Below are 26,934 nucleotides of genomic sequence, written 5' to 3' on the forward strand. Positions count from 1 at the left end.
CCATGTTGGGTGGCTACAACTACTACCTGTCACTCCAGCTCCAGGGGATCCAATACCTCTAGCCTCCACGGTCTGGTATATACACACACACACTATAAATCTTTAAAAAATAAGAAATTCCACCGGGCGGCGGTGGCACATCTTTAATCCCAGCACTCGGGAGGCAGAGCCAGGTGGATCTCTGTGAGTTTGAGGCCAGCCTGGTCTACAGAGTGAGATCCAGGACAGATACCAAAACTACATAGAGAAACCCCGTCTCAGCCTCCCAGCCCCCCAAAAAAGAAAGAAAGAAATTCCTTGACATTTCTGGTAGAAAAGTGTGCTGTCCAATTCTCAGTTGTTTGAGAAACCTGCTTCTATAGGATTTTCTACCAGGTACAGAACTCTGTGTTGACAGTTTTTTTCTTAGAAGGGGCAGTTTACTGTCTTCCTATATAAATGATTTCTGAAGAAATGAACTGTTATGGTCATCTGTTTACTGCTGCCTTCACAATGTACTCTTTGGTTTTATTTTCAGCAGTTTGAACAGGTTATGTTCAAGTAGGTTCTTAAAAATAATTTTTATTTTTTTAAAAATACCGATGTTCCTTGAATCTGCAGAATCTTGATTATTGTATCTTCAAATATTTCTTCTAGGATCCCACTCAATCCCATATTACGTAGTTTGATGTTACCCCTGGACTCAACATGCTCTACTGTTTCCATGGCAGTCTGAGGAATCTAAGTGATATCCAAAACAATCTACGCGGGAGCTTAGTGATTCTTCTGTGTGCTGATGACAACCATTTTTCATGTCTGATTTGCTGAAACCGTTTGCTCCCCAGAGTATGTAAACATCAATGTTCGTCTCTTTGACTTGGGTTATATGAACATTTTTACATCACAGAGACAAATCAGTGGGAACCAGGAAGCAGGATACACACAGTACCTCCGGCATTTCTAACAGTCTCGTCTGACCCTTTCCTTCAGCTCCTTCTCAGAGCTGGCTTCGCTCACGGCCCACTTTGCTCATCAGCCTTGCAATGCACCGTTCATGGTTATCTTACCTTGTCAGGCATCTCCACTGCTATGTGTTTGAGTCTTCCTTCCGTGACCACTTTGTCTCTTGGGAGCTGAGTTTCCCCTTCTTGCTTTTCCATAAACTTCATTTCTTTTTTGATAAGGACAGCAGAGACTGAGCAGCCATATCCCTGGAAAGGTCTGTGCTTGGATTAATGGAACCTTAGGCCAGGCTTGCGGTGTTATTACTATGGTTTTATGAATGATTCCGCTTCCAAATTCCTCTCCCAGATTTGTGCTTCAAGTGGTGGCTGCTGAGAGTGTGAGCATCTGCTCCACTTCCAGCTCATTATCCCTCTGCACTGACAATCTATCTCTTGCATGTTGCTGGATTCAGTAAGCTAGTGCAGTCAGCCAGCCAGTAAGCAGCAGTCCAGTGTGCCTTGTTTCATTTGTTCTACAAGCCCAAGTCTTTTCTTGGATTCTAGAATTGCTAGCTGCTGCTTCAGTACTCAACGGGGTAAAGGAAGGTCATAGATGTGCTGTCTTTTTCACTCTAGGTGTGGATCGATGCTTTCATTGCTCCTGAGCAGAAAATGGAAGCACTCGCATATCCTTTATGACTGGGGTTAGTGAGCTCACAAAACAGCTGAGGGTTGGTGTGGTGGCAGCATTTAGTCCTAGCATGCTGAAGCCTGTTACAGAACATCATTTTACCTCAGGAATTTGAGATAACTGGAGTGACAAAGCAAGGCTTCATCTCAAAACCACAGGGGCGCTAGCAGAGGGACCAGCTAAGGCTCTTTTTGTTGTTTTCTTCTTCCGTCATGCAGGGGGAGTTTTTCCTTTTCCTTTGAAGGATGGGAGGATTCAAGCTTGTTCTTCAAAGCAGTCAGGGCTCTCAATGAATACTATACCTTCCATATCTTGGCCCTAGACATCCTACCCGTCCACATTGTGAGAAATAAATGCCTTCTTGTTTGAAAACTACAATCTCAGGAAAAAAACAAAAAACAAAAAAACCCTGTGGGGAAAACAGGGTCTAATTTTGCAGCCCTGGCTGGCCTGGGACTCAGCGATCTACCTGCCTCTGCCTCTTGGTTGCAGGAGTCTATATACTATTACACCTGGAGATCTCAGAAACTTTGATATAACATTACACAGTGCCCAAGGCTACAGTAACGTGCGATCAGCTGTTTGAATTGGTTTGTGGTGTGGGAGTGTTACTTATGTGTGCATGTGAGTAGAGATCAAAGGTCAATTTTGGGTTTCATCTGTATCTCCACTTTATTTTTTGAGATCGGGTCTCTCACTGAACCTGGAGCTGAGCTGGGTAGATTGGCTGACTAGTGGGTCCCTGGGATCTGCTTGCCTCCACACCTTAGCACTGGATTTACCACCATGCAGTCATGCCTAGCCTTTACATGAGTCCTGAGGATCCGAATTTGAGTGCTCATACTTATGCAGCAAGGACTTTACCCATTGACCCACCTCCTCCCTAGTCTGCTGCCTTAAAGTCATGACAGATCCTGAACAACCCAGCTGTTGTTATTACTGGTCTTAGAAAGTAAATGTCACCCATGTTATGTATGCTTGCATTTGACAATGATAAATACTATTATAAAATTTACATGATCAAAATTTATGATTTCTAAAGTTGTATTAAACTTTGAGGAGAAAAATGAAAGAAAATATAGTTAAGTTAAAAACAATCAGTGTGTAAATGACAATAGGCAAGTAGTAAGTCAATGTACACAGGCCAGCAGTGTGGCTCCATGAAGGAGTGCATGCCTAACAAGACCCTAGGTTCCTTCCCCAGCAATCCAATCCAATCTCCAAATACAGATTTTTTTTTGCCTGTGATGTAACTAGGCAGCTTTCCAGAATAATACCACTGAATATAATCAACTGACCCAATACTTTTAGAGTGAGCCTTATCTCACATTCAAGAAAAGCTCAAAAGGCCAATGCTGTCCACTCAGTTTAGATTATTTTTCATTTATTTGAAATGACAGAAAGGATTATCTCAATATTCTTTATTATCTGAAATGTATTAAAAATTATTTTCTTTTGGGTTTGGATAGCTCAGAAAGGAAAGAAACTAAGAATCTGATGGTGTGGTGGTTTGAAAGAAAATGGCCCCCAAAGGGAGTGGCACTATTAGGAGGTGTGGCCTTGTTGGAGGAAGTGTGTCACTGTGGGGGAGGGCTTTGAGGTCTCTTTTGCTCAAGCTTCCCTCAGTGTGACTTTCAGTCGACTTCCTGTTACCTGTAAGATGTAGAACTCTCAGCTACTACTCCAGTACCATGCCAGCCTTCACAGCACCGTGCTCCCCACCATGATGATAATGGACTAAACCTCTGAAACTGTAAGCGAGTCACCCCAATTAAATGTTCTCTTTGTAAGAGTTGTCATGGTCATGGTGCCTCTTCACAGTAACAGGAAACCTAATTCATACAGATGGTATCAAAAAGCTAATTCTTTATTAAAGCACACTGAGCTACATCTGAAAACCATTTAGCTTCCAAGTGGTACTGTGCAGCCAGTATATTACTACTGTCAATGACTTACCACCACCCTGCAGCTCCATGCATGTGTCCATCACTGGTTTGACTGATCTGGCCATTGACTCAATGTAGAGCTGTTGACCCACATTCTTAATTTTGTTTACACTGGCATAGACCTGCTGCAAGGTCATCTTAGGGAGAAGAATGATAAAATAGGTTTAAAAATGTAGAAGTGTGCACTAAAAGACACACAAACAATACACGCTTCACTTCTGGATCTCTGAGACATGACTAAAAGCAGTCCTCACTTCAATTCCACTTCTTGCTGAGCCACTGATGCCAATCAAACTGTACATCCACCTATCCATGGCACACTGATGCCAATCAAACTGTACATCCACCTATCTATGGCACACTGATGCCAATCAAACCGTACATCCACCTATCCATGGCACACTGATGCCAATCAAACTGTACATCCACCTATATGGCACACTGCTTTTAGAAAAGCACACAATTAATCTGAGGGTCACCTTGCAAAGGTGATTTTTTTCCTCTACAAGACAGGGTCCTTACCATGCAGCCCAGCCGGCCTCTGGGCTCGTGCTCTCCCTCCGACTGCTGAAATTATAAGTGTGTGCCACCAAGCCTATCTCAGACTTTCTTTTTACAGACATTTATCTAGATCCATTCAAATCATTTTCTAAAATAAATAGAAAGTTGTCAAATGACAAATCCCAAGATGTCACCAGGTGCAGGACCAAGACAGACATGTTGCATCTGCACAAAAACACATCTGCCACACACCTGCTCCTTTTGTGCTTCCTCCATACAGTGTCCACTTGCCTCACTGGAAGAGGTGACGCTGATGTGCTGCTCCTGCGAGCCGCTGCTGCCCAGGCTCCCGTAACCACTAGAAGCACTGGCATGAACCGGCTAGAAGGAAGGGGCCCAGTTCAGTTACTGCTGTGTAAGTGGTAAGGATACTCTCCTCAGAGCTTCTAATCTACAATCACCACAAAGCTAAGAGCTGTTAGCCTGGATGCTGGTGTGAGCCATGCCTCAGTCCTTCCTATTCCCAGGGCAGAGCCTAACTTTCTAGTCTAGGTGGGGATTACAGCACTTCGTCCTTTTAGATGCCATAAGATAACTGATTTTTTGTAAATCAGATAATTTAATGAAATAAAACAAACTTTAGTTCTTTAAAAACTTCAGACACTTTACGAACCCTAGAGATTTTATCAAAGACATTTTGGAAAACCTCTGGGTTCATATTCTATGTGGGGACACACTCAACTCTATTTACTAACAGAACCCATCTTTGGTTGCTCTTTTCAATAGGTCATTTCCTTGTTCTTCCCTTATAATGGCAAGAGATACTGAGACCAATCATATCTCTCTTCTACTTTTAAAAACTGAATTATTTTAAAAAACACTGAAGCACAAACTCGGGAGCTGAGCACATTGCTGATGTGTGAAGCATGAGAAGAATTCTCTCATGAAGAAAGCAAGAAGTCAAGGGTCTGCCCCGTCACTACAGCCCAGGTGCTGGGCTGAGGTGAGTGCAGCCAAAGGGGCCTGTGCATCTCACACAGAATAAGGAACAAAGTGACCAGAACCTAATCCATAGAAGCACAGGGAAAAGCAAACATTTCTAAGATGTAGAGGTAAAGACTTTCTCCTCACTGTGTTCTTATGACTTTACTAAGACCGAACTAACATAAAACACAATTTTGCGAATGATGTGTTTTAAAAATCTCTCACTTTACCTGCAAGAGAAGTTTGTGAATTTGTTCTTGTAATTCTGTTATATCTTTGTTGTTATTGGTTGCCTTTTTTATTCTGGTAGCAAAAACATCCTCATTTAATGGGCTCCTATAAAACGCCAAGAGAAACAATGAGCCAAGAAACTGAATTTATTAAAATGAAGATAAAGTGCTTTCAATGGACCATTTAAAGAATAAGCTTTGTTTTGATGAAATAGCTCCTTAACTCTAGATACAGAAAATATGGGGTTAAAATTTCCAAAGAAACAAACTAGACATAACAGTCTCCAACCTGCATGGTCCTGGGGACAGAACACAGGACCTTGTACATGCTGGGAAAACACTCCACTACTAAGCTACAACCCCAGCCCTTGTTTTTTTGAGTCAAAGTCTTGCTACAATTAGCCCAGGCTAGCCTGGAGCATTTGTTCCTATCTCTGCCTCCTAAGAACTGGGATTATAGGCAAACACCTGGTACAGTTTAAGTTTCTCTGCAACACTGATCTTTGTGTAACATGTTCAGGTGTGTGTGTGTGTGTGTGTGTGTGTATAAATTTAGTAAATGTACCTGTATTCATAAAAACAGTGATAAGATACTTCTTTTGCTCCTAAGAGGTTCAGTAAAGACTGGTTTCAAAATTTGACTGAGTGGACTTCTCAGTATTCGTTAAGACCCTGAAGTTGCCAGGCAGTTAATGCTTAAATCTGAGCTGGAGATGACTCAGTGGTTAGGAGTTCCTGTTGCTCTTCCAGAGGACCTAAGTTTGATCCCTACACCCATGTCAGGTGACTCATAACCATCTATATGTCCAGCTCCTAGGGGATGTGAGGCCTCTGGCCTCCAAGGGTACTTGCACACACCCACATGCAGGTATATATTCCTAACCTACACATAATTTAAAAAATAGTAAAAATAAAACTTAAAAAAACTTAGCTGGATGTGGCAGCACACCCCTTTAATCCCAGCACTTGGGAGGCAGAGACAGGAGGATCTCTGTGAATTTGAGGCCAGTCTGGTCTACAGAGTGAGTTCCAGGACAGCCAGAACTACATGGTGAAACCTTGGCTCAAAAAAAAAACCACCAAAAATAAATAAATAAACAAATAAATAAATAAATAAAATTTAAGCTGCTAATCACCTATGCTGCCTGATAAAGATGACTCTACAGCCCACCCTAGTGGTGAAAAGGAGGCAGTCGCAATACTACCTCCCAGCTCATCAACAAACTTCAGAGGATTTACAATGGCCCACTGAGATGGTAAAATCATTGGTTGTGCAAGCTTATGACTGGAGATTGACCTCAGAACCCTCAGTGAAAGGGATACCCACACAAGATGTTCTCTGAGCTCTATACGTGTGTCATGTCATTGTATCCCATCTTGCACGATAAATTAAAAAACAAAATAAGAATTACTACCTGAATACAGTGAATGCCAACAAAGATAACAAAGACAAGAAACTAACATTTATTAGGACCTCCTCCTAAAAAACTGTGCTAGATTTTAAGAATATGAAAATAACATCTTCGAGGGCCATAAAGCAGCGCTTCTCAACCTGAGGGTTGCGACCCTTTGGCAAGCTCCTATCTCCAAAATATTTACATTACAATTCATAACAGTGGCAAAATAAATAAATAAAGTAGCAACAAAATAATTTATGGTTGGGGGTCACCATAGCATGAAGAACTGTACTAAAGGGTCCTAGCATTAGGAAGGTTAAGAACCACTGCCCTAAAGAGTGATAGTCATTGTTTCAATTGCTTTACAAGTATCATCCCTTCAATGGGATGTCAACCTTCCCCAGGTCCCCTCGTTATTACGGGGAGAGGAGAGATAGGGGAGGGACCACCAGTCTAGGTACCGAGGTTTACACATTTGTCATGACATGAAACTACCTCTTGGGGCCTTGGTAGAGTGGGTACCAATGAGGAATACTGAGTCAGATATATCACCTCATCAAGTCTTATAATGCAGGCATTATGCCTGGCATAGTGTGAGACTGGGTGATGATCTGGCCCAGTGGGAGAACGCTTGCCCAGCCCAGGCTGGATGGAAGAACTAACCAAGAAACAGCAAAGTCAGAGGCTGAAGAGATGGTTGCATGGTTAAGAACACTTTCGGGTCAGGCGGTGGTGGCGCACGCCTTTAATCCCAGCACTCGGGAGGCAGAGGCAGGTGGATCTCTGTGAGTTGTAGGCCAGCCTGGTCTACAGAGTGAGATCCAGGACAGGCTCCAAAGCTACACAGAGAAACCCTGTCTCGAAAAACAACAACAACAAAAAGAACACTTTCAGCTCTTGAAGAAGACCTGGGTTTGGTTCCCAACACTCACATAGCTGCTTACAAGAGTTTGTAACTCCAGTTCCAGGGGATCCAGTGTCCTCTTCTGGCCTCCCTGGGCCCCAAGCACACACTCTACACACACACACACACACATAAGCAAAACACTTGTACATATAAAATTAAATCTTTAAAATGTTGTGTGTATGGTATTTGCCTGAGTGTATGTCTGTGCACCATGAGCATACCTGGAACCTGCATAGGCCAGGAGAGGACACTGGATCCCCTGGACCTGGAGTTACAGATCTACAGTACAGCTATAGTGACCTAAAAGCTGAACCACCACCCAAGATTGCGATTATTATCAGAAAAATCAGAGTGCTGGTAGTGCCATGAAAGTAGAAACAAAACCTGAATTCAGGACCTTATACTCAACCATGTCCATTTTCCCATGACAGGTGACATTTGCCCCACTCACCTGTGTACCCCACAGCAGCAACTGATGAACTTACGTTCGAACTCTATGTCGGCCAATGATGAAGGAAACCTTCCGGCTCCAGGGGTTCACAAAGCTGGACCAGCTGGAATCCAGAATGACATAATCTCCATTCTGAGTGCAGAATCTGATGGGCGAGTGTTCAAATGGAGGATGGCCCACATACTTTAAAACTACATAAAGCAAAAAGATTACAACCAAATCTTACACAGGCAAGATTGCAAGTGTCCTGCTTCAGTTATCTACTTGGGATTTCAGCACTTTAAAGCAGGAAACAATTACTTTAGCAGTTTTAACCATTCTTTTATTTGGATAAAGGCTAAACTCTAATGAGAAATGAACTGAAAAATCAGTGGCAAATGACAACTTCCATAAAGGAGCAGGCCCCACCTTTTTGGTGTATGGCAACCATCAGAGGCCGATCTTCTGGGTGCAAATATGTTAAGATCGATGTTCCAATCAGATCCTGAGGTAGGTAACCCAGCAAAGGCACTGCCCTGGGGCACAGGACACAGCACAGGAAGCATGTTACACTGAGCAAGTAGTTAAGGCGTTTTTATATATTTAAAAATACCCACTCAGGCTGGCAATATAACTCAGCCAGAAACTATGTGCTTAGTATACATAATAATTCTATCTCCCACTCTGCAAAATGAAACATCACCACCAAACCCTAACTTCTCTATTTAATTCTAAAAAGGAAGAAGATGAAAAGATGTCCATTAACACATCCATGAAACAAAAACCTAAGTGCCTGTGCTATGGGGAACAGATACAAGCTAACTATGCCAATAGTCACCTGACATGTTATATCACAATCATCTCATTCCCTAAGAACAGGCTTGCAGGCTCACTGTGAATGTATGAATCAGAAGCTCTGGAGTCAGAAGCTGGACATGAATTTCTAGCAAGTTCCTCAGGAGTCTTGTGCTCTTTGTTGTCATTTAGAAAGAGCATAGGTAACAGAAGGATGCCAAGGATAATGTGGGCTATAAATTTATACAGCATTAGTGTAGTGTACACAGCGTTAGTGTAGTATAGTGTACACAGCAGTAGTGTAGTGTGGACCTTAACTGTCCCCCAAGGTTAGAACAGTGGAAAGAAGTTAGGGTACTGGGGCACACCTATAGGCCTAGTCAATCTGACCCAGCTTAGAATCACCTAAAGGAAGTCTCAATTGAATAACTGTCTTTATCAGGCTAGTCTTTGGACATGTCTGTGAGGGACTGCCTCAACTGTCTTAATGTAAGAGTGCCCTGTCTGGAGTGGGCAGTGTCATTTCCTGGGCAGGTGGTCCCAGGCTGTGTAAGAAAGCTAGCAAAACATGAGGCCATGGGGGAGTCAGGGAGTGAGCCCGCAAGCAGCATTCCTCCACAGTTCCTGCATTCAGGTTCCTGCCCTGTCTTCCCTCTATCTCCTGGTCCCAGGAAGGAAGTAGATTAACTTCACCATGATGTCCTGACCCACCAGAGGTCTCAAGGCAATGGAGACAGCCAAGTGATCATGGCCTGAAACTCAACAGTCATTAAACCTTTCCTTCCTCCTTACAAGCTGGTCATTTCCAGTACTCTACCACAGTAACAAAGGCTGATGAACAAAAACATGACTAATAAGAATTGAATACAATGTAATGTCAAAATCAAATATAGTATCCAAAGGCACCAATCACTCTGATACTCACAGAAGCCTGGGAAGGTTGACTTAGATAAAAGACTCCGTAAACGTGTTCTGTGCTCTGCTTTATACTAACGCATGGCTTAGTCCTTCCTATTCTCAGATTTTCAAATTTCAAAAATAAGTAAAATTCTAAAATAAATGTATGTATGTGGGGTTGCATAGACTAATACGATAACAACATTTTGTTTTTTTGAGACAGGGTTTCTCTGTGTAATAGCTTTGGCTGTCCTGGAACTCACTGTATAGACCAGGCTGGCCTTGAACTCACAGAGATCCTCCTGCCTCTGCCTCCCAAGTGCTGGGATTAAAGGTGTGCACCAACACTGCCCCGCCAACATTTGCTTTATCCAAACAAACAAAAAAAAAAAAAACTAAAAAAAATCAGAGCTGGAGGGATGGTTCAGCAGTTAAGAGCACTGACTGATCTTCTGGAGGACCTGAGTTCGATTCTCAGAACCCAGATGGTGGCTCACAGCCATCTGTAACTCCAGTTCCAGGGGATCTGAAGCTGTCTTCTGTCCTCCTTAAAATGCTTCCACACATGGTACAGACATACATGCAGGCAAAACACCTGTACACATAAAGTAAATAATTTTTTTTTCTAAAAAAAAAAAAAATACTGAAAACCAGCAGTAACCACCATCTACTATCACTATGTTAAAAAAATAAAAGATCATTTTAAAATTGCCCTCAAAAAGAAAGGTTATATGCGTTCAAAATAGAGAAAAATTCTTAAACATTATCCTTTATTAAAGACATGTTCTCTTTCTTCCTCTTCAGAATAATTACAATATTTAGCATAAATTTTATTTGAGCAGCATTTGTCAAATGGAAATACCACTAGAGTAAATGCTAAAGGAGTTGAGTCTTGGTCCTAAATCGAGTACAGTCAGAACTGGTCCTCGGCTTATGTAAAGTAATAACATCTGCACCACCTGAGCCTCAACGCTATGAAATCTAGTCAGGCATCACATAGATCACTTTTAAAAATACAATGTGCAAGATGTTTACACTAAAATTCAACCAACAGGTAAAAGTACTTGCTGCCTAGCCTGCTGGCCTGAGCTGGATCCCTGAGGCCCACACAGTAGAAGGTGAGACCAAACACGAGAAAGGTGGCCTCTGACCCCAAATGTGCATGGCGCACACACATGCACATGCACACACACAATTTGAAAATATATTTAAGAGGACTCAAATGAAGTTGCACTGTCACCAGCACGAACCACACAGGCAAACCGACAGTGTCACAGGATACAGAACAGTACGCAAAGAGTAACGCAGACCTTGGTCTGTCTTCGGAAACAAATTTCTTTTAGGCTCAAAGAATTATTTACCTTTCATCTACTTCAAGAAACACACATCCTGGGGTGTGTGTTGTGGTAAAAATTCTTTTATCTACAGGGATTCGAGGAGCTATTAAGAAAGGAGAAAGACTGATTAAGGGTCAAACATCCAATTAATCATCTACTGAACTAGCTACTAAACATACAAGGAGTAAAATCTCCATATGAAATGGCAGAAATCTAACTTAAATCTAAGGTCTGACTGCCATGAAGTCAAAGCTACAGTAAAACAATAATTTCATTATTAACTTGATTTTGATGAGGTTAATATGTGATGACTACATTATGGTTAAACACAGAAAGTCTGTTACATTATAAATAGCTAATTTCTTTATCATAAATATCTAATAGTTAAAGGGGGGTAAGGAAGGGACTGAGTATTCTTTGGTGGCAGTGTATAACTAAACAAAAACACTTGAAATAGGACTAAAGCAATTTGTCATGTAATAAAATTGGTACCAAGTTAGGTAAGCTCTGCTCTAAAATGTGCACTGAAAAATGCAGGCAATACTCTGAAAATAGGCTTACATCCCAGTTCCTTCAACATGATGACTTCAATTGCAAGAAACCTCAGTGAATGCATAAAACGGCAGACAGCGGAGCTCTCAGGAGTACATACACCACGCATACACTTCAACTGTCCGTTGCTACCTCCGTGCCCAAGCCACATTTATAGTAATGTGGTGGTAAGGTGTTCCCCAAAATATTGTGTACCCTAATAAACCTATCTGGGGTCAGAGAACAGAAAAGCCACTAGATACTTAGGATAGGCAGTGGTAGCACACGCCTTTAATCCTAGCATTCCAGAGGCAGAAATCCATGTGTTCAAGGATACAGCCAAGCATGGTGACTCACACCTTTAATCCCAGAAAGCAAGCCTTTAATCCCAGGGAGTGATAGTAGAAGGCAGAAAGGTATATAAGGCGTGAGGACCAGGCTGCTGTTAATGTTTAACGTGTAAATCAATAGTTTTATGATTTCCTTTAAAAAGAAAATTTTATGTACATATGTGTTTGGTCTGCATGTGACTACATGAGGAGGTCAGAAGAGGGTGTGTGTGAGATACCCTAGACTGGAGTTACATACAATTGTGAGCCATCATGTGGGTGCTGAGACTTGAACCTGGGTGTACTGAGGAGCAGCCAGTGCTCTTAACCGCTGAGGTATGTATCTCTTTAGGCCCTTTATCCTTTTTTTTAATGTAATTAACTTTTTGATCACTGTACCCCTGAACTAATTTTTCCAATAGTCCTGTTTTTATGGTGACTCATCGGGTGGCAATTTGTAGGAAAGCATATATCATGTCTCATCAGAACCAACTGTGATTTTTTTTTTTTAAGTAGTAATTGGAAGCTGCCCATAAGGAAGTTTAGAAATATATTTCTGTTTACTGAATATACATACTGTAATTTCTGGAAGTTTTGAAACACTTCTAGAATATGTTGTCTCCCCGCTCCATCATGTGTTGAGAATCAAACCCAGGGCCTTGTAGTTACACAGCATGGCAAGCACTCTACCAATGTGCTACACCTCCAGCTTTTGCTTTGTTGAGGCAGGTAGTCACTATGTAGCCCAGGCTAGCCTTGAACTTGTTGCGTAGCCCAGGGCATACATGCCTCAGTCTCTTAAGGCATGTGCTACCCGGCAAATTCAATCATTCTTGTGGCTTCTTCCTGTAATGATTTTAGTGCTATTATTTCATACAAGACAGATATAAAAGACCATAGAACAGGTCACCTGTTGAGAAGGGACTAAAGTACTACATATCTATCCAAGTGTGAGGCACAGACCACAAAGCCACACTGTGACAGCACAGGAAGTCAAGGTCACTAAGCAGTGATGACATCAATAAACATCAGCTAGAAGTGCTTACAGAGTTTATGCCCATATTGGACCTGAAGCAGTCTTCTGTCCTAGAACTATAGAAACAGCTATCCCCATGCTCCTGTCTGAACACTGGCATTCTGCTTCCAACGGGCATAGGACATCCCGACTTACCTTCATAGCCAGAGTGAATCCTCTCAACCAGTGCTAGACAGCAAGGCTCTGGTTCTGGCTGGGCAGAGCTGTGTACGTGAACCAAATAGGGGAGGATCCGGAATGGAGAGTAATGCTTCTTTTGTGCTCTGTCTTCACCTCCACTGAAGAGATCAAAGGTCATTAGAGCTGGTCCTGACGCACTCAGCCCTGTGTGAAAAGGCTGGGAATGCCCACTGGTAATTCCCAAGACAGAAAGACCCAGATCTAAAATGTTTAGAGATGTTTGTCTCCACCAAGGGAAGGTTAGCTTGAAATCTCAGTACCCCTGGACAATAACACACATTAACTATGCACTGCGTAGGCAGTTTTATGGAGGACTGCTTACATCACTGTGAGAGTCACCCTACCCATGACCTGCTCATGACCACGCCCCAAACTCCTGTGGACTTGTACCCTTCCACTGTGAGGTACACCAAGCACTATAAAGAAAAAATGGGGTCCCATGTGATCATATGGCCCAACCCAACTCTAGGGCACCCCTCTTCAGTATTTTAAAGAACTGACTCAGTCTCAAAGATTCTGCTCCTCCTTGGCTGCTGTAGGCTTGGCTTGAAGGTAAGCACTGTCCTGTAAAATGCCTGCCTGGTGAAAAGGGCATTAAAACCTAGCTGCCAACCTGGCCTCTGGAGTAGAGCCAGACCCCTTCTCAGTTCTGAGGCAGCTCTGAGGATGAGCAACAAGGTTTCTCCTGCATTGCTACTGAGACATGCCACCATGCTGTGGAGTCTAACTGTCCTCTTTGTCTGCAATCAAGCCTCTCTTCTAACTTAATCTGGATTAGGGACCCCTAGTCTCAAGGCAGTCTCAGAACTGCCAGAGCCACCCTCAGTCCTATGACCTTGCTTCTTACTTTAGTCATTTGGATGAGGGCCTTCCCCCAAACACACAAGAGTTCATTCTTGTATTTGTCCACCTTCCCTCCTATTGCTATGAAGAGCTGCTTCAAGCTTGCCATTATATACATTTGTCCTACATACTACGTGCTGGCCTGTACCTCTACCTAGAACTAGGTTCTCATACAGTCTCAATGTAGACCGAGATCAACTGAGACACACTAAGCACCTCTCCAAGGTGCTTTTGCTACATGCTCCTGGGCTTCAAATATCTCCACCCAAGATTTCTCTTGCCATCCCTTACTCCTTTTTATATGATATCCCGGTTCTAACCCATTAATAAGTGCCGGTAAAGCATCTAAAAGTTTTTCTCCCACCACCTCACTAGCCTGACTTTACAACCCAAGCCTTTCCAGCTGACCTAGTCCTGCACACAGCAGCCCATAGTCCTTTCTAATGCAAAATATGCTTTCTTGAAAATGAAACCTCCTAGCAAGGTCCACAAACACTGGCAGCCCTGCAGTAAGGACTGACCCCTCATCAGACGAGGTCTCAATGGTAATGCCATTTCTCTCCACCTGCAACAGGGGATACCTGGAGAAATGATGGCTCTTAAGTCTGGGGTAAAAAAGTCTACATTCAGTCCGGGATGTCTCATGACTAAAAGCAAAGGAGGCTGTCAAAGACCATGTAGATACTGCCACAAGGGTGGGGCAGCTACCCTAACAGTATCTCGACTGGTCAAAGACAGGACAGTTTCACCACCATGAGGTGAATGGTAACTTTGCCTTTTAGAAATATTCTGAAATACTAAGCAGGTCTGAGGTTGAGATAAGAAAGCAGAGGGAAGGATCTGGAGGAGAAACAGATGGCACCAGGCTGGCTGTGACTTATAGCTGGGCAATTAGAACACACTGGTGTTGTAAAATATTTTCAAGTGTGTTATTTTTGTTTATGTTGCATTTGTTTAACCCTGTGATGCTGTGTTACTGTGCCTGTCTAAAACACCTGATGGTCTAATAAAGAGCTGAACAGCCAATGGTGAGGCAGGAGAGAGAAACAGGCAGGGCTGGCAGGCAGAGAGAATATACAGGAGGAGAAATCTGAGAGGAAAGGAAGGAGTGAGAGGAGAGGAGGACATCGGGGTCCAGCCACCCAGCTACACAGCCAGGCATGGAATAAGAGCAAGATTTACAGAAGGAGGAGAACAGGAAAAGCCCAGAGGCAAAAGGTAGATGGGATAATTTAAAGTTAAGGAAAGCTAGCTAGAAGCAAGCCAGGCTAAGGCCAGGTGTTCATAATGAAGAATAAGGTTCTGTGTGTGATTTATTTGGGAGTTGGGTGGTGGCCCCTCCCCCAAAAGAGCAAAAACCAACAACATTTTGGCACCTAATGTGGGGTCTGTATTTCCATGTAGGGCCTAAGAAAGCTGAAAGAAAAAGAAAATAGAAAAAGGTTATGGTTCCTTCAAGAGACATTGCTGTTCAGCTAGCAGCACTAAACAAAAGCAGGAAGCTAAGTAAAAACTGCTTGTGGCAAAGCAGGTACTGGCTTCCATAACTAGGTAGGTTGAACGCAGTCCTTAGTCAAGAACCTCTAAGGGGGCCATGAGCTTTAGGCTTGGCTGCTGTGGGACGGCCTGTATGTCAAATTGCTCTGATTGGTCAATAAATAAAACACTGGTTGGCCAGTGGCCAGGCAGGAAGTAGGTGGGACAAGGAGAGAGGAGAATTCTGGGAAGCAGAAGGCAGAGGCAGAGAGACACTGCAGCCGCCGCCATGACCAGCAGCATGTGAAGACGCTGGTAAGCCACCAGCCACGTGGCAAGGTATAGATTTATAGAAATGGATTAATTTAAGCTATAAGAACAGTTAACAAGAAGCCTGCCACGGCCATACAGTTTGTATGCAATATAAGTCTCTGTGTTTACTTGGTTGGGTCTGAGCGGCTGTGGGACTGGCGGGTGACAAAGATTTGTCCTGACTGTGGGCAAGGCAGGAAAATTCTAGCTACACTTGGCTTTCATGACCTGAGAAGTGGGTAGACCAGCGGCCAAAGCAGCAGGCAGAGGTCCACGCTGCTTAACAGTTAAAGGTTTGCTCACAGGGTCAAAAATGGCTAAAAGATATGCAATAAAACAGGTTTAGATAAACAACACAAAACAAAACAAAAAAAACCTTCTAAACAGGTTCCAGTGTGTTTTAGAATGTGCATAGGCTTAAGAAACAGAGAAAAAAAAAGGGTATAGTCATAGAAAAAAAAAAAAGAACAGTTAAGTAATAAAGTCTTTAAAGAGAGAAGTAAAATAATAAAAAAGTATAAGCCATGTAGAGATGGGAAATACACAGAGAGCCTGAATCCTGTATGTTATTGTGTTTTGAATTTTTTGATTATTGATAAGCAAACAATAGCTGCTGGCAGACATAGAACTGTGAATATGACTGCAAAATTGAGCCAACCTAGATATTTGAGGGCTATCTTAACTTTAAAAAAGAAGTCAAAAATGTATTTTTCAGATGGAAATCAAAAGTGCTTTGGAGTTTTGTTCCCACAGGAGATGAGAGGTTGTGGATTCCTTCAGGAACAATATGGATCAGGAGTAATCAAGGGAGACCTCCTGAATCTTGATTGGTAGTATCTATTAACAAAGGTTAGACCTGGTCTTCCCAGGACTTGGCCATTATCTCAAATTTTCTCTCTGGGACTCTAAATACTTCGTCCACAGACAGCAGGAGGCAGTTTAGAGAAAACCATGCCCACATTCCCAAGAGTTGGAGGGTGTGGTGGTTTTGGGTTATTTGGTGGGTTATGAGTATTTGTTATCATTTAGGGGAATATAGTATATTGATAAAAATTTAAAGTTATTTTTGTTACAGGGTCTGTAGATTTCACTCTTGTTTAAAGGATTTTTGTATATTGATAAAAATTTAAGGTTATTTTTGTTACAGCATAGTGTATGTATATTTCTATTTTTGTTTGAGGTATTGTGACTATGCAGTTCATTTGGAAATTTAGGGTGAAGTTCTAGTTTTTGAAAGCTATTATTATAAACTATATAGGAGAATCAGGAACATAGGTTAGTGATTGGGCATTTGTAACAACCAAAATTGTATATATGTAAGGTATGCTTTCTAGGTTATATAGAGACATATTTTAGATAGTCTTCAAACCTTTCAAAGACCTACAGAATATGCTATTTAAAGATTTATTTATTATGTACACAGAGTTCTGCCTCCATGTATGCCTGCAGGCCAAAAGAGGGCACCAGATCTCATTATGGATGGTTGTGAGCCACTATGTGGTTTCTGGGAATTGAACTCAGGACCTCTGGAAGAACAGCTAGTGTCTAGCCTGAATATGACATTTAAAATGTTTTGTTAACCTAAAGTTTTTCATGACAACGAGACACATCTGCTCCTGGAAGCATTAATTTGCTTCAGAGATGATGGGCATTGAAGAAATCCCTTACAGAGTTTGCTTTCATCGTGGCAAGATTAGCCACTAGGAAAAAAAAACTACTCTTGCCTTTGACTGCTGACAATGTGCTGTGCAGACTGGACATGCAGGACACACAGGGAAGAGACTGCTGAACTTTGCCCAAACAAGGCAGGACAGTCCTTCACAGTTCCTGCTTTACAGAAGAGTCTGCCAGATATTCTGCAAGACACACAGGAAAGTGACTGCTAAACTTTGCCAAAACAAGGCAGGATAGTCTTTCAAATTTCCTGCTTCACTGAAAAGTTTGCCAGATAATCTGGACCTACTAGTAGGCTGAAGATGGATGCCCCAATGTTGCAGAGGAACTTTGGGTGACTGTCCAGGCAGCCAAATGTCTCTGTTGTTAGATAATATTACATCCTCATCCTCTAGGTCTTTGATGGAGTTGAAGACTAGATAGTTATAGTTGCAGTTTTCCTTAGTAATGATAGAAAGTAAATTAGGTGTAAAACTTTGGATTCACTAAGATAGAAGATGCATTATTTTCTCCAAATATGCTAACTACAAATGTACTGAATATTGTAAATTAATTCTTACTTGATAACTGTTTTTGTTGTATGTAGTTACACTATTTTCAAGTTAAAACATTTCTTTTTATTTAGACGAAAGGGGGAAGTGTTGTTGAATATTATTTTAAATGTGTACTTTTGTTTATTTTGCATTTGTTTAATTCTGTGAAGCTGTGTTACTGTGCCTGTCTAAAACACCTGATGGTCTAATAAAGAGCTGAACAGCCAATGGTGAGGCAGGAGAGAGAAATAGGCGGGGCTGCAGGCAGAGAGGATAAATAGGAGAAATCTGGGAAGAAAGGAAGAAGGCGTGAGAATGAGGAGGACTCCAGGGGCCAGCCACCCAGCTCCACAGCCAGCCATGGAATAAGAGTAAGATTTACAGAAGAGAATGGGAAAAGCCCAGAGGCAAAAGGTAGATGTGTTAATTTAAAGTTAAGGAAAGCTGGCTAGAAGCAAGCCAAGCTAAGGCCAGGTGTGATTCTTAATTAAGAATAAGCCTCCATGTGTGATTTATTTGGGAGCTGGGTGGCGGGGCCCCCCAAAAGAGCAAAACCAACAACATATTGGTTCATTATACTATTTTCTCTGCTTTTGTTAGGTTAGAAAAGTCTAAGGAAAAAGTTTGAAAATAGTTAATCTCAACAAAATACTTCCTCTGAAAGTGAAGTTCCTGTGATCTAGTCCCTGCCTCTTTATCTACCTTCCTCTCTTCCCTTCTGTTCTACCCTAGAGCCTTTGCACTTCTGCCCTTTCCACATGGACGATGCTTCCTCAGGAACTTCATGAAAGTTGCCCAGCTTACTCCTTCACCTTCTTCAGGTCACTGGCTGCAACTGGGATTCCTCAGAGAAGAGTTCTTTCATCAGTCTGGTGCTTTGTCACCACCAAAGTACGTGTCAAAGCCAACTGTCGGTGCAGTGGTGGTGAGCAATGCAGGGCTCTAAGGGGTAAAGGCAGCACCACCATAATGAAGGGATTAAAGCAGTCCCTGTCAGTTGGTTAACTTTGGTGAGAGCTGCTTGTTATGGTGTCTGGCTCCCTCTGCCTTTTTGCCCAGTGCCAAGCAGACACTGTCTTCATGCTCTCCGGCTCCCAGAACTGCAAGCCCAAACACACATTTCTTCTTTCCAAACTAGCCAGTCTTAGGGATTCTGTTACAACAGAAGACCAGACAAAGTGACTAAATAGAACACCAATTTCTCCACTGTCCAGAACTCACTTTCTTGTCCTGAATTTGTTGCTAATGGGCACATTTATATTTATATATTATTGGTCTCCTGCTTACAGAATTTAAGTACACAGGAACAAAAATTTGCTTTGAAGAGAGTCTTACACCAGGAAACTTCTGTTTTCAAATTGTATTGGGAATAAACTGCCTGTTGTTAGACTCCCTGAAGTCTGATCCAGGTTGACAAAGTCAATCTGTACCAGGTTTTCATTCTTATCTCTTCGTGGGGTTAGCTTCCCTGTATGATACCTGCAGTGACCACCCCACCCCCTCAATCCACATACACATATTTACTGCATTCCAGGCATGCTCTTGATAAACACACTTGTGAATGACACAGTAAACCACACAGCCCTTCCATGCACACAAACACTATTAGCTCAATACCATCCACCCCCAACCCCCGGTTTTACAGCATATCTGGTTATTTCCATTATAAACATTTTTCTTTCTATAAACATCTGGAGTAGTTACTACCATCAATACTAATATTAACAAGTGTGACACTTAAAAATGTTTTTTCTTGCTAGGCATGATGGTGCACACCTTTAATTCCAGCACTCAGGAGACAGAGACAGGTGGATCTCTGTAAGTTCAAGGCCAGCTTGGTCTATAGAATGAGTTCTAGGACAGTCAGGGCTACACAAAGAAACACTGTCTCAAAATATTTTTCTTTCTTTTTACTATGAAAGCAACATTATAGTAGTTTGTTCAGAGGGCAACAACTATCTACAAGAAGTCACTCCTGTTAAAGTATGCTCAATTTTCTTCTAGATCACTGTCTTTTTAAGCCCTGCTACTAAAAATTCTAAGAACTGAGAGGTAGGTGTGGAGAAATTTAAAAAATTAACTTTTTAAATGTGACTGAAAAAACAAAGCAAGCAAAATGGGCCTCAAGACACAGTTGTTTTATTGTTTACTTCAGACCAGGGCTCTGATGTCAGAAGGGTCTAGCAATTATCTTTCAGTGCTTTTGTTTTTCTTCTCAACCACATACAAGTTCTTATGGCAAGAATCAAGAGGGTTTTTGTTTGTTTGTTTTGTCTCATTTTGTTGTATGCAGGACAGAATCCAGCTGAATATAAAAGAGTCACCATAACAGTTGAATAGAAATTAGAGCCACGTTTTGAGCCTCCACATCCTTTACTTACCAGATTCTGCAGAAGAAGGATTTCACTGGTGCATATTCATTCTGTGAAGCTAGAAAGAAAGAAAAATGGTCATGTGCCCCTCCCAGGGCAGCTCCTCAGTGAAGCCGTCCTGTGTGAGACTCTGAGCTTCCCTTCATCTGACCCCTCGGTCTTTCTTTTACCCTCCAGCTAAGCACATCCACTATTTCTAATGTCACCACGATGATCTGATGATGACTATTTTTAGGCTAACAGTCTGGCCCACTCTAACAATGTGAGGAAGTTTGGAGTACTTTCAGATTTCAGTTCTCTGATGTTTAAACGAGACTGTTCTCCTTCACTTCAGTTCAGCCTTGGGGAAATCTACGTTACGTGTATGACCCTCCTATGACTCTCATGTACTGCTAAGTCATCTCTAGAGGACTAGACAATTCACAGGAGTGTTTATGTTTTTCTCTTCCTCATGCCAATGGTTTCCATCAGCCTTCTTGAAATATATGCTGACACCCTAGAGGTAAATGTACTTTACAGTCAAATGAGGAGGCAGAACCTCTGCCCAAATGTTTCACTGAAGTGAAGAGACCTAAGTTACAGAACTATGGAAAACTGTTAAAATATACACATCAATGCTGTGGGATGGTCTGTATGTCAAATCTGTTGCTCTGATTGGTCAATAAATAAAACACTGATTGGCCAGTGGTCAGGCAGGAAGTATAGGCGGGACTAACAGAGAGGAGAAAAGAAAGAACAGGAAGGCAGAAGGAGTCACTGCCAGCCGCCGCCAGGACAAGCAACATGTGAAGACGCCGGTAAGCCATGAGCCACGTGGCAACGTATAGATTTATGGAAATGGATTAATTTAAACTATAAGAACAGTTAGCAAGAAGCCTGCCACGGCCATACAGTTTGTAAGCAATATAAGTCTCTGTGTTTACTTGGTTGGGTCTGAGAGGCTGTGAGACTGGCAGGTGACAGATTTGTCCTGACTGTGGGCAAGGCAGGAAAACTCTAGCTACACATTAACATAACTAGTGAGAATCCCACAGATCCAAAATATTGAAGAGGGCCATGTCTTTGCACATCTAAGGAAAGGATAAGAATAATTGAAAACTGCCTCCTGCTCACACCATTTACACATTACATCAGGTTTCTATGTTCACCACAAGCCACTGCAGAGCTATGAACTAGACTCTGTTATCTCAGTGGACACAAGCCCATAAGGCACTCAACATGCTGAATGTGAGTCCTCACTTCTGCCAATGAGTTCTTAAAAACCATCAGGTCCTTCTGAGAGGTTTACACAACCAACATTAAGTGGAAGCATATTCTAAAACACACCAAAGTGATAGCAGATTATATAGCATTCTGTGTCCAATTATGTCCTCTAAGCTCAAAGGAGGAGACTGGAGCAGGTAACCTGGGCACAGCCCAGATGGGCACGGAGCTTACTAACTTTTCTCAGCTGAAGCCTGAACTTGAGATTTGCACAGCGGAAGGACACTATTTGTAGTAAACTAGATGTTTCACGCTGCATGGCAGAAGCAACAATTTCAGGATATATTTAAGTTTCAGATGGGATGAAAATATCACAGCAAAGATTAAAAAGACTAAAGAGATGGTACAAACAATGTTTAAGGAAAAAAGAGCAAAAGACAAAAAATAAAACAAGAATGGAAGGAGCTGGCAGCATGCCTAGCATCCCAGCATCTAGAACAGTTCTGGCCAAATCTAGACCAGATCACTGCCCCAAGTGTTGAATGTTCTCAGAATGGGCAATTAATGAAAGCGGAAAAACAAACACAGGCAACTAAAGGTTGAAAATGTATATTTAGGAAAGGAAGGTGAACAATACCAGTATTTTTAAGATGGGAAAAGAGAGATAATGAAGCTCCACAAAGGTAGAGAGTACTTGATTTAAAAAAAAATCAGAAAAGTAGAGTCTGAAAGATCAAAAAGTTTTAACAGTCTGTTTCATGAGAATGTAAACATATTTCATACTATTAATCCTTGAACTTAAAAATGATTAGAAATGACAAATCTTGTGCTATACTTTTTTAGGACTTCTCACTATGTAGCTCACAATGGCCTTGAAGTCACATCCTGCCTCATCCTCTAGAATGCTGGGATTAGCAACTATGCTCACCTGTTTTTCACTTTTTTTTTTTTTTCCAAGACAGGGTTTCTCTGTGTAGCTTTGGAGCCTGTCCTGGAACTCACTCTGTAGCCCAGTCTGGCCTCCAACTCACAAAGATCCGCCTGGCTCTGCCTCCCAAGTGCTGGAATTAAAGGTGTGCACCACCACCACCACCACCACCACCGGGCATTTTTCACTTTTTATCACAATAAAAAGAATTTTTTTTTTAATTAGATAAAAGAGTCGCTAGGGAGATGGCTCAGTGGTTAAGAGACTGGCTGGTCTTCTAGAGGACCCAGATTAAATTCCCTGCACCCACATGATGACAGTTAACAACTATAACTCCAGTTCTAGTGAATCTAATGCCCTTTTATGCCTTCCATGGGCACTGAGACACACATGGTGCACAGACATACAGCAGGGAAAACACCCATACACATACAAACAAACAAACAAAAAAAAAAAAACTTTTAAAACAAAATTAGATAAAAGTGATGCTGGGAGCCAGGCAGCAGTAGCGCACACCTTTAATCCCAGCACTTGGGAGGCAGAGGCAGGTGGATCTCTGTGAGTTTGAGGTTAGCCTTGTCTACAGAGTGAGATCCAGGACAGGCTCCAAAACTACAGAGAAACCCTGTCTTGAACCACCCCCCCCCAAAAAAAAAAAAGTGATGCTGGGGATTGTGCAAGAATATATTATAAAGATTCAGCTATATATCAAAGCTATACCTAGAAATTCCAAGGCATTTTTCTAGAAGAAGCCACTTATCAAGTAATATTTGGTGTTATTCAGTTTTTAATATTTCAGCTGTCTTCTACTATGAAATTCATGTGCGCCCATATACTACTAGAGCATTTGGCAAACAGTTCAGCTTCTCAGACCTCCTGATCCACTAGGTAACACTCCTCCCAGAGCCTAGGAGACAGGTAGGCTGTAGATGCATAGCTTTGCTTCTTGTGCAAATGAAGTTCAGACCCCCCTTCCCCAGACCGGAAAATGGCATTACAAAGCAACTGACTCAGGACAACAGGGCCTTTTGCACAACCAGGTGCAGTAAGGACTGGAGCGAAATTCCAGAGTGGCCAGGAAAGAAAGAACACGGAGAGTTTCTGTAGATGCTAAGGCAGAATGGCTCAGGTTAAGGAGTGAGGAGCAAGGAAAAGTTTCTTATAGATTGCAGATGAATCAGATCAGGAGAGGAGAAGAGGAAGGAAAGATGGAGGATGAAGGAACAGGAGATGAAGATGAAATAAAAAACATAAGTACTTATTTATTATTACTAGGGCTACGAGGGATAGAAAAAGTAGGTACAGAGAGGAACTGAGACTCAGGGTGGAACTGAAGCTGTACAGATAGAATTTTGCCACAGAGGAATAATGTAAACAAAGAGCATGGTGTATGTAGATTCCTTTCCCTCAGATACCCCACCAGACTAGCGTCTTCCCCAGGACTCTGGGAGGAATCTTCTCAGGGCCAGGACTTGGGAAAATTCCATTAGGGGATATAGTCCAGTCAGGAGATGACTGCCTAGCCTGCATGAAGCCCTAGGTTTGATCCCCAGCACTGAGTAAGTTGGCCTGGTGGTATCTGCCCGTAGTCCCACCACTTAGGAGGTAGAGGCAGGAAGATCACAGTTTAAGGCCATTTTCTGCTATGTAGTGAGTCTGTGAGTAGCCTGGTATACTGGCTGGTTTTGTGTGTCAACCTGACACAAGCTGGACTCATCAGAGAGGAAGGAGCCTTAGTTGAGGAAACTCCTCCATGAGATCCAGCTGTAAGACATTTTTTTTTCAATTAGCAATCAATGAGGGAGGGCCCAGACCATGGTGGGTGGTGCCATCCCTGGGCTGGTGGTCCTGGGTTCTATAAGAAAGAAGGCTGAACAAGCCATGTGAACCAAGCCAGTAAGCAGCACCCTTTCATGGCTTCTGCATCAGCTCCTTCCTCCAGCTTCCAGCCCTGCTTGAGTTCCTGTCTTGACTTCCTCCAATGATGGACTATGATCTGGAAGTGTAAGCCAAATAAACCCTTTCCTCCTCAACTTGCTTCTTAAAGGTCATGGTGTTGCATCACAGCAATAGAAACTCTAAGACATCTGGGTTACAAACAAACATACAAATAATAAATAAATAATAATAACCTAATTTGAGAAACAATTGAAATCAAAGAAAAGGCTGATACATATGGTGTATACTGAGCTCTTTAAGAGATGGTTCACAAAGAATATGAGGGACATAAGAGTGAATTTAGAAAGAAAGTCACACAAGACTGAATGTGTTAAAGAAAACTGTGACTGCATATCTGGTTCAGAAAAACAAGCCTTTCACATGGAAACAAAGTTATGGGATCCATGAACTTTTAGGGGTCAAAAAAACTGAGTAGGGGCTATCAGAATCTTATCTATAAAGTCAAAGCTATTACACAAAGAGAGTGCATGAAGTCAACATAGGAATAAAGTATGTTGCACTAATTCACAGGAAGCACACCTGTATAGCAACCACCCACTGTGAAGTATGCTGGTAATCAAAGCTATTTTTCATATAAAATCTGTGAAATTTCAGTAAGTTTGTTATACTACTGAACAATAAAAATATCATTTTGTTGTGTTCTTTTTAAAAAGAAGAATAAGGGAGCTGGAGAGATGGCTCAGAGGTTAAGAGCACTGGCTGCTCTTCCAGAGGTCCTGAGTTCAATTCCCAGCAACCACATGGTGGCTCACAACCATCCATAAGGAGATCTGGTGCCCTCTTCTGGCCAGCAGGTGTAAATGCAGACAGAACACTGTATACATAATAAATAAATAAATCTTTAAAAAACAACAACAAAACAAAATAAAAATAAAAATAAAAAGAAGAATAAAGCCTGTGGTGGTACACATCTTTAACCCCAGTACTCGAGATGCAAAGATAGGCGGGTCCCTGAGTTTGAGGCCAGCGTGGTCTACAAAACAAGTTCCAGGACAGCTGTGGCTATATAGGGAAACCCTGGCTCAAAAACCCAAGAAGTAAAATAAATACACAAATGAAGTACAAAGAATAAGGGAAACACCACAGTCTGTATGTTGTAAATAGCATGTTAATGACCAGATCCTGGGGCAAGATACTCAACCTCACGTCAGTCCTAGTACCTCTTCGGGTCCAGTTGTTCCAGAAAGGAAGCTGACTTCGAATAGTGTGTGCGTAGAACACCCTCACGTCTCGAGGTGCGAGCAGGTCAGCAAAGTGCAAGGACTTCAAGAAATCTTTGTCAGAATTCAGGATCGAAGCAGCCTGTTCAGAAACGTGCATGAACCTTCCAGACAGAAAAGAAAACACTGCCACAAAGGTACCCTGTGGAATTAAAACAAGAACTGAGGAACTTACAAACAACACCCTCTGAAAGTCAATTTCTTCTGGATTTCCACCACAATCCAAGGCGTAAAATACATGCACACACATACACACATGTACCCCTTGTAAAGAAAAAAAGCTTCCTAAATCGTTTTCTCCAGCATGCTTAACAGCTATCGTAAAAGTTACACCATGCTTCCTCAAAGTTTCATCTCCATGCCAAGAAGCCCACACCAGCTTCTATGCAGACTAAATATATATGTGGCATGTACACTTCTCTCTTCTGCAAACTGTGCTTCCACCAGGAGGGACTGTCTTCTTGTCAGGAATGCAGATTCTGTGCCTAAAGACCAAGGTCAGGATCTGCCTCCTGACAAGCTGTCCCTGACAGACCTGATTACATAAGAATTGCACCTCAGATCTGTTTTATTAGTCAACTAACATCATTTGTAATCAGTCATCATGCTTGCTCGCATGGACCTGTTTCCCTGTCTAGACCCACTGTAAAGATTCTAGAGGGTGAATGTTTTCTTAAAACTTGTTTTTTTTTTTAGGCCCCTACTACAGTACTATGCACATTAGTAGAATAAGTTCAATTATATAATGCTACACAACTCCTGTTGTAATACTATAAAAACATTAAGTTAAAGTGATTCAGAAGTCTAAACATCAAATTAAGGAGTCTCCACCATCAATAAAATATGAGGCTTAATTACTCTGTCAACAAGAAGAGATTAAAAAATATATGTATTTACTAAAGGTCTCTTCCAAAAGTTCATCATAAAAATGACATCTCAACTCACCTGTTCTACAAAATCCAGCTGTTACAACGTGAGGAAGTAGGTATTGGAACTAAGAATGATATACATAGAAAGTAACAATTTGAAGATTAGAATAAGATGCAGGAAATTACTCTGCCACCTTCTGCTGCTTTTTTCTTTTTATCTGAGAGAAGATGGGATGCTGAGGGGGAGAAAATACCCGACAGCTACAGCACATGAGGCTATGCTAGAGCACAAGGTGAGGCCTCTATCTTCAGACACTTTCTCTGGGATGGGCCAGAGAAACCGCACAGTGCCTTTTTAGCGTTTTTGCCTTTGTGTACCTCAGCAAGGGAAGCTTTCAGTGACTGTTCTAACACCTAGAGAAGGTCCTCAG

General features: G+C 42.0%; 1 protein-coding gene and 1 long non-coding RNA gene across 11 annotated transcripts in view; one reads left to right on the top strand and one right to left on the bottom strand.

Annotated features, from left to right (window-relative positions):
* The window catches only part of Per3 (period circadian regulator 3), a 69,535-nt gene that overhangs the window by 40,586 nt on the left and 2,015 nt on the right, over nt 1-26,934 (bottom strand). For all 10 annotated transcript variants that reach the window (XR_013049508.1, XR_013049507.1, XR_013049509.1 and 7 more), the window contains 9 exons: nt 25,575-25,776; nt 20,334-20,382; nt 13,070-13,212; nt 11,063-11,141; nt 8,439-8,545; nt 8,065-8,221; nt 5,276-5,381; nt 4,314-4,442; nt 3,571-3,697 (listed from right to left, as the gene is read on the bottom strand). Coding sequence is in view for 7 of the 10 variants with exons in the window: in XM_042272428.2 (XP_042128362.2) it covers nt 3,571-3,697; nt 4,314-4,442; nt 5,276-5,381; nt 8,065-8,221; nt 8,439-8,545; nt 11,063-11,141; nt 13,070-13,212; nt 20,334-20,382; nt 25,575-25,776 (1,099 nt within the window). In the remaining 3 variants the exon portion in view is untranslated. The remainder of the gene's footprint in view (nt 1-3,570; nt 3,698-4,313; nt 4,443-5,275; nt 5,382-8,064; nt 8,222-8,438; nt 8,546-11,062; nt 11,142-13,069; nt 13,213-20,333; nt 20,383-25,574; nt 25,777-26,934) is intronic.
* On the top strand, nt 1,510-5,274 carry LOC143272076 (uncharacterized). The gene is made up of 3 exons (XR_013049510.1): nt 1,510-3,367; nt 4,342-4,483; nt 4,848-5,274. It is a non-coding gene; the product is annotated as an uncharacterized LOC143272076 (long non-coding RNA).

Source organism: Peromyscus maniculatus, chromosome 2, assembly GCF_049852395.1.
Source record: "Peromyscus maniculatus bairdii isolate BWxNUB_F1_BW_parent chromosome 2, HU_Pman_BW_mat_3.1, whole genome shotgun sequence".
NCBI lineage: Eukaryota > Metazoa > Chordata > Mammalia > Rodentia > Cricetidae > Peromyscus > Peromyscus maniculatus.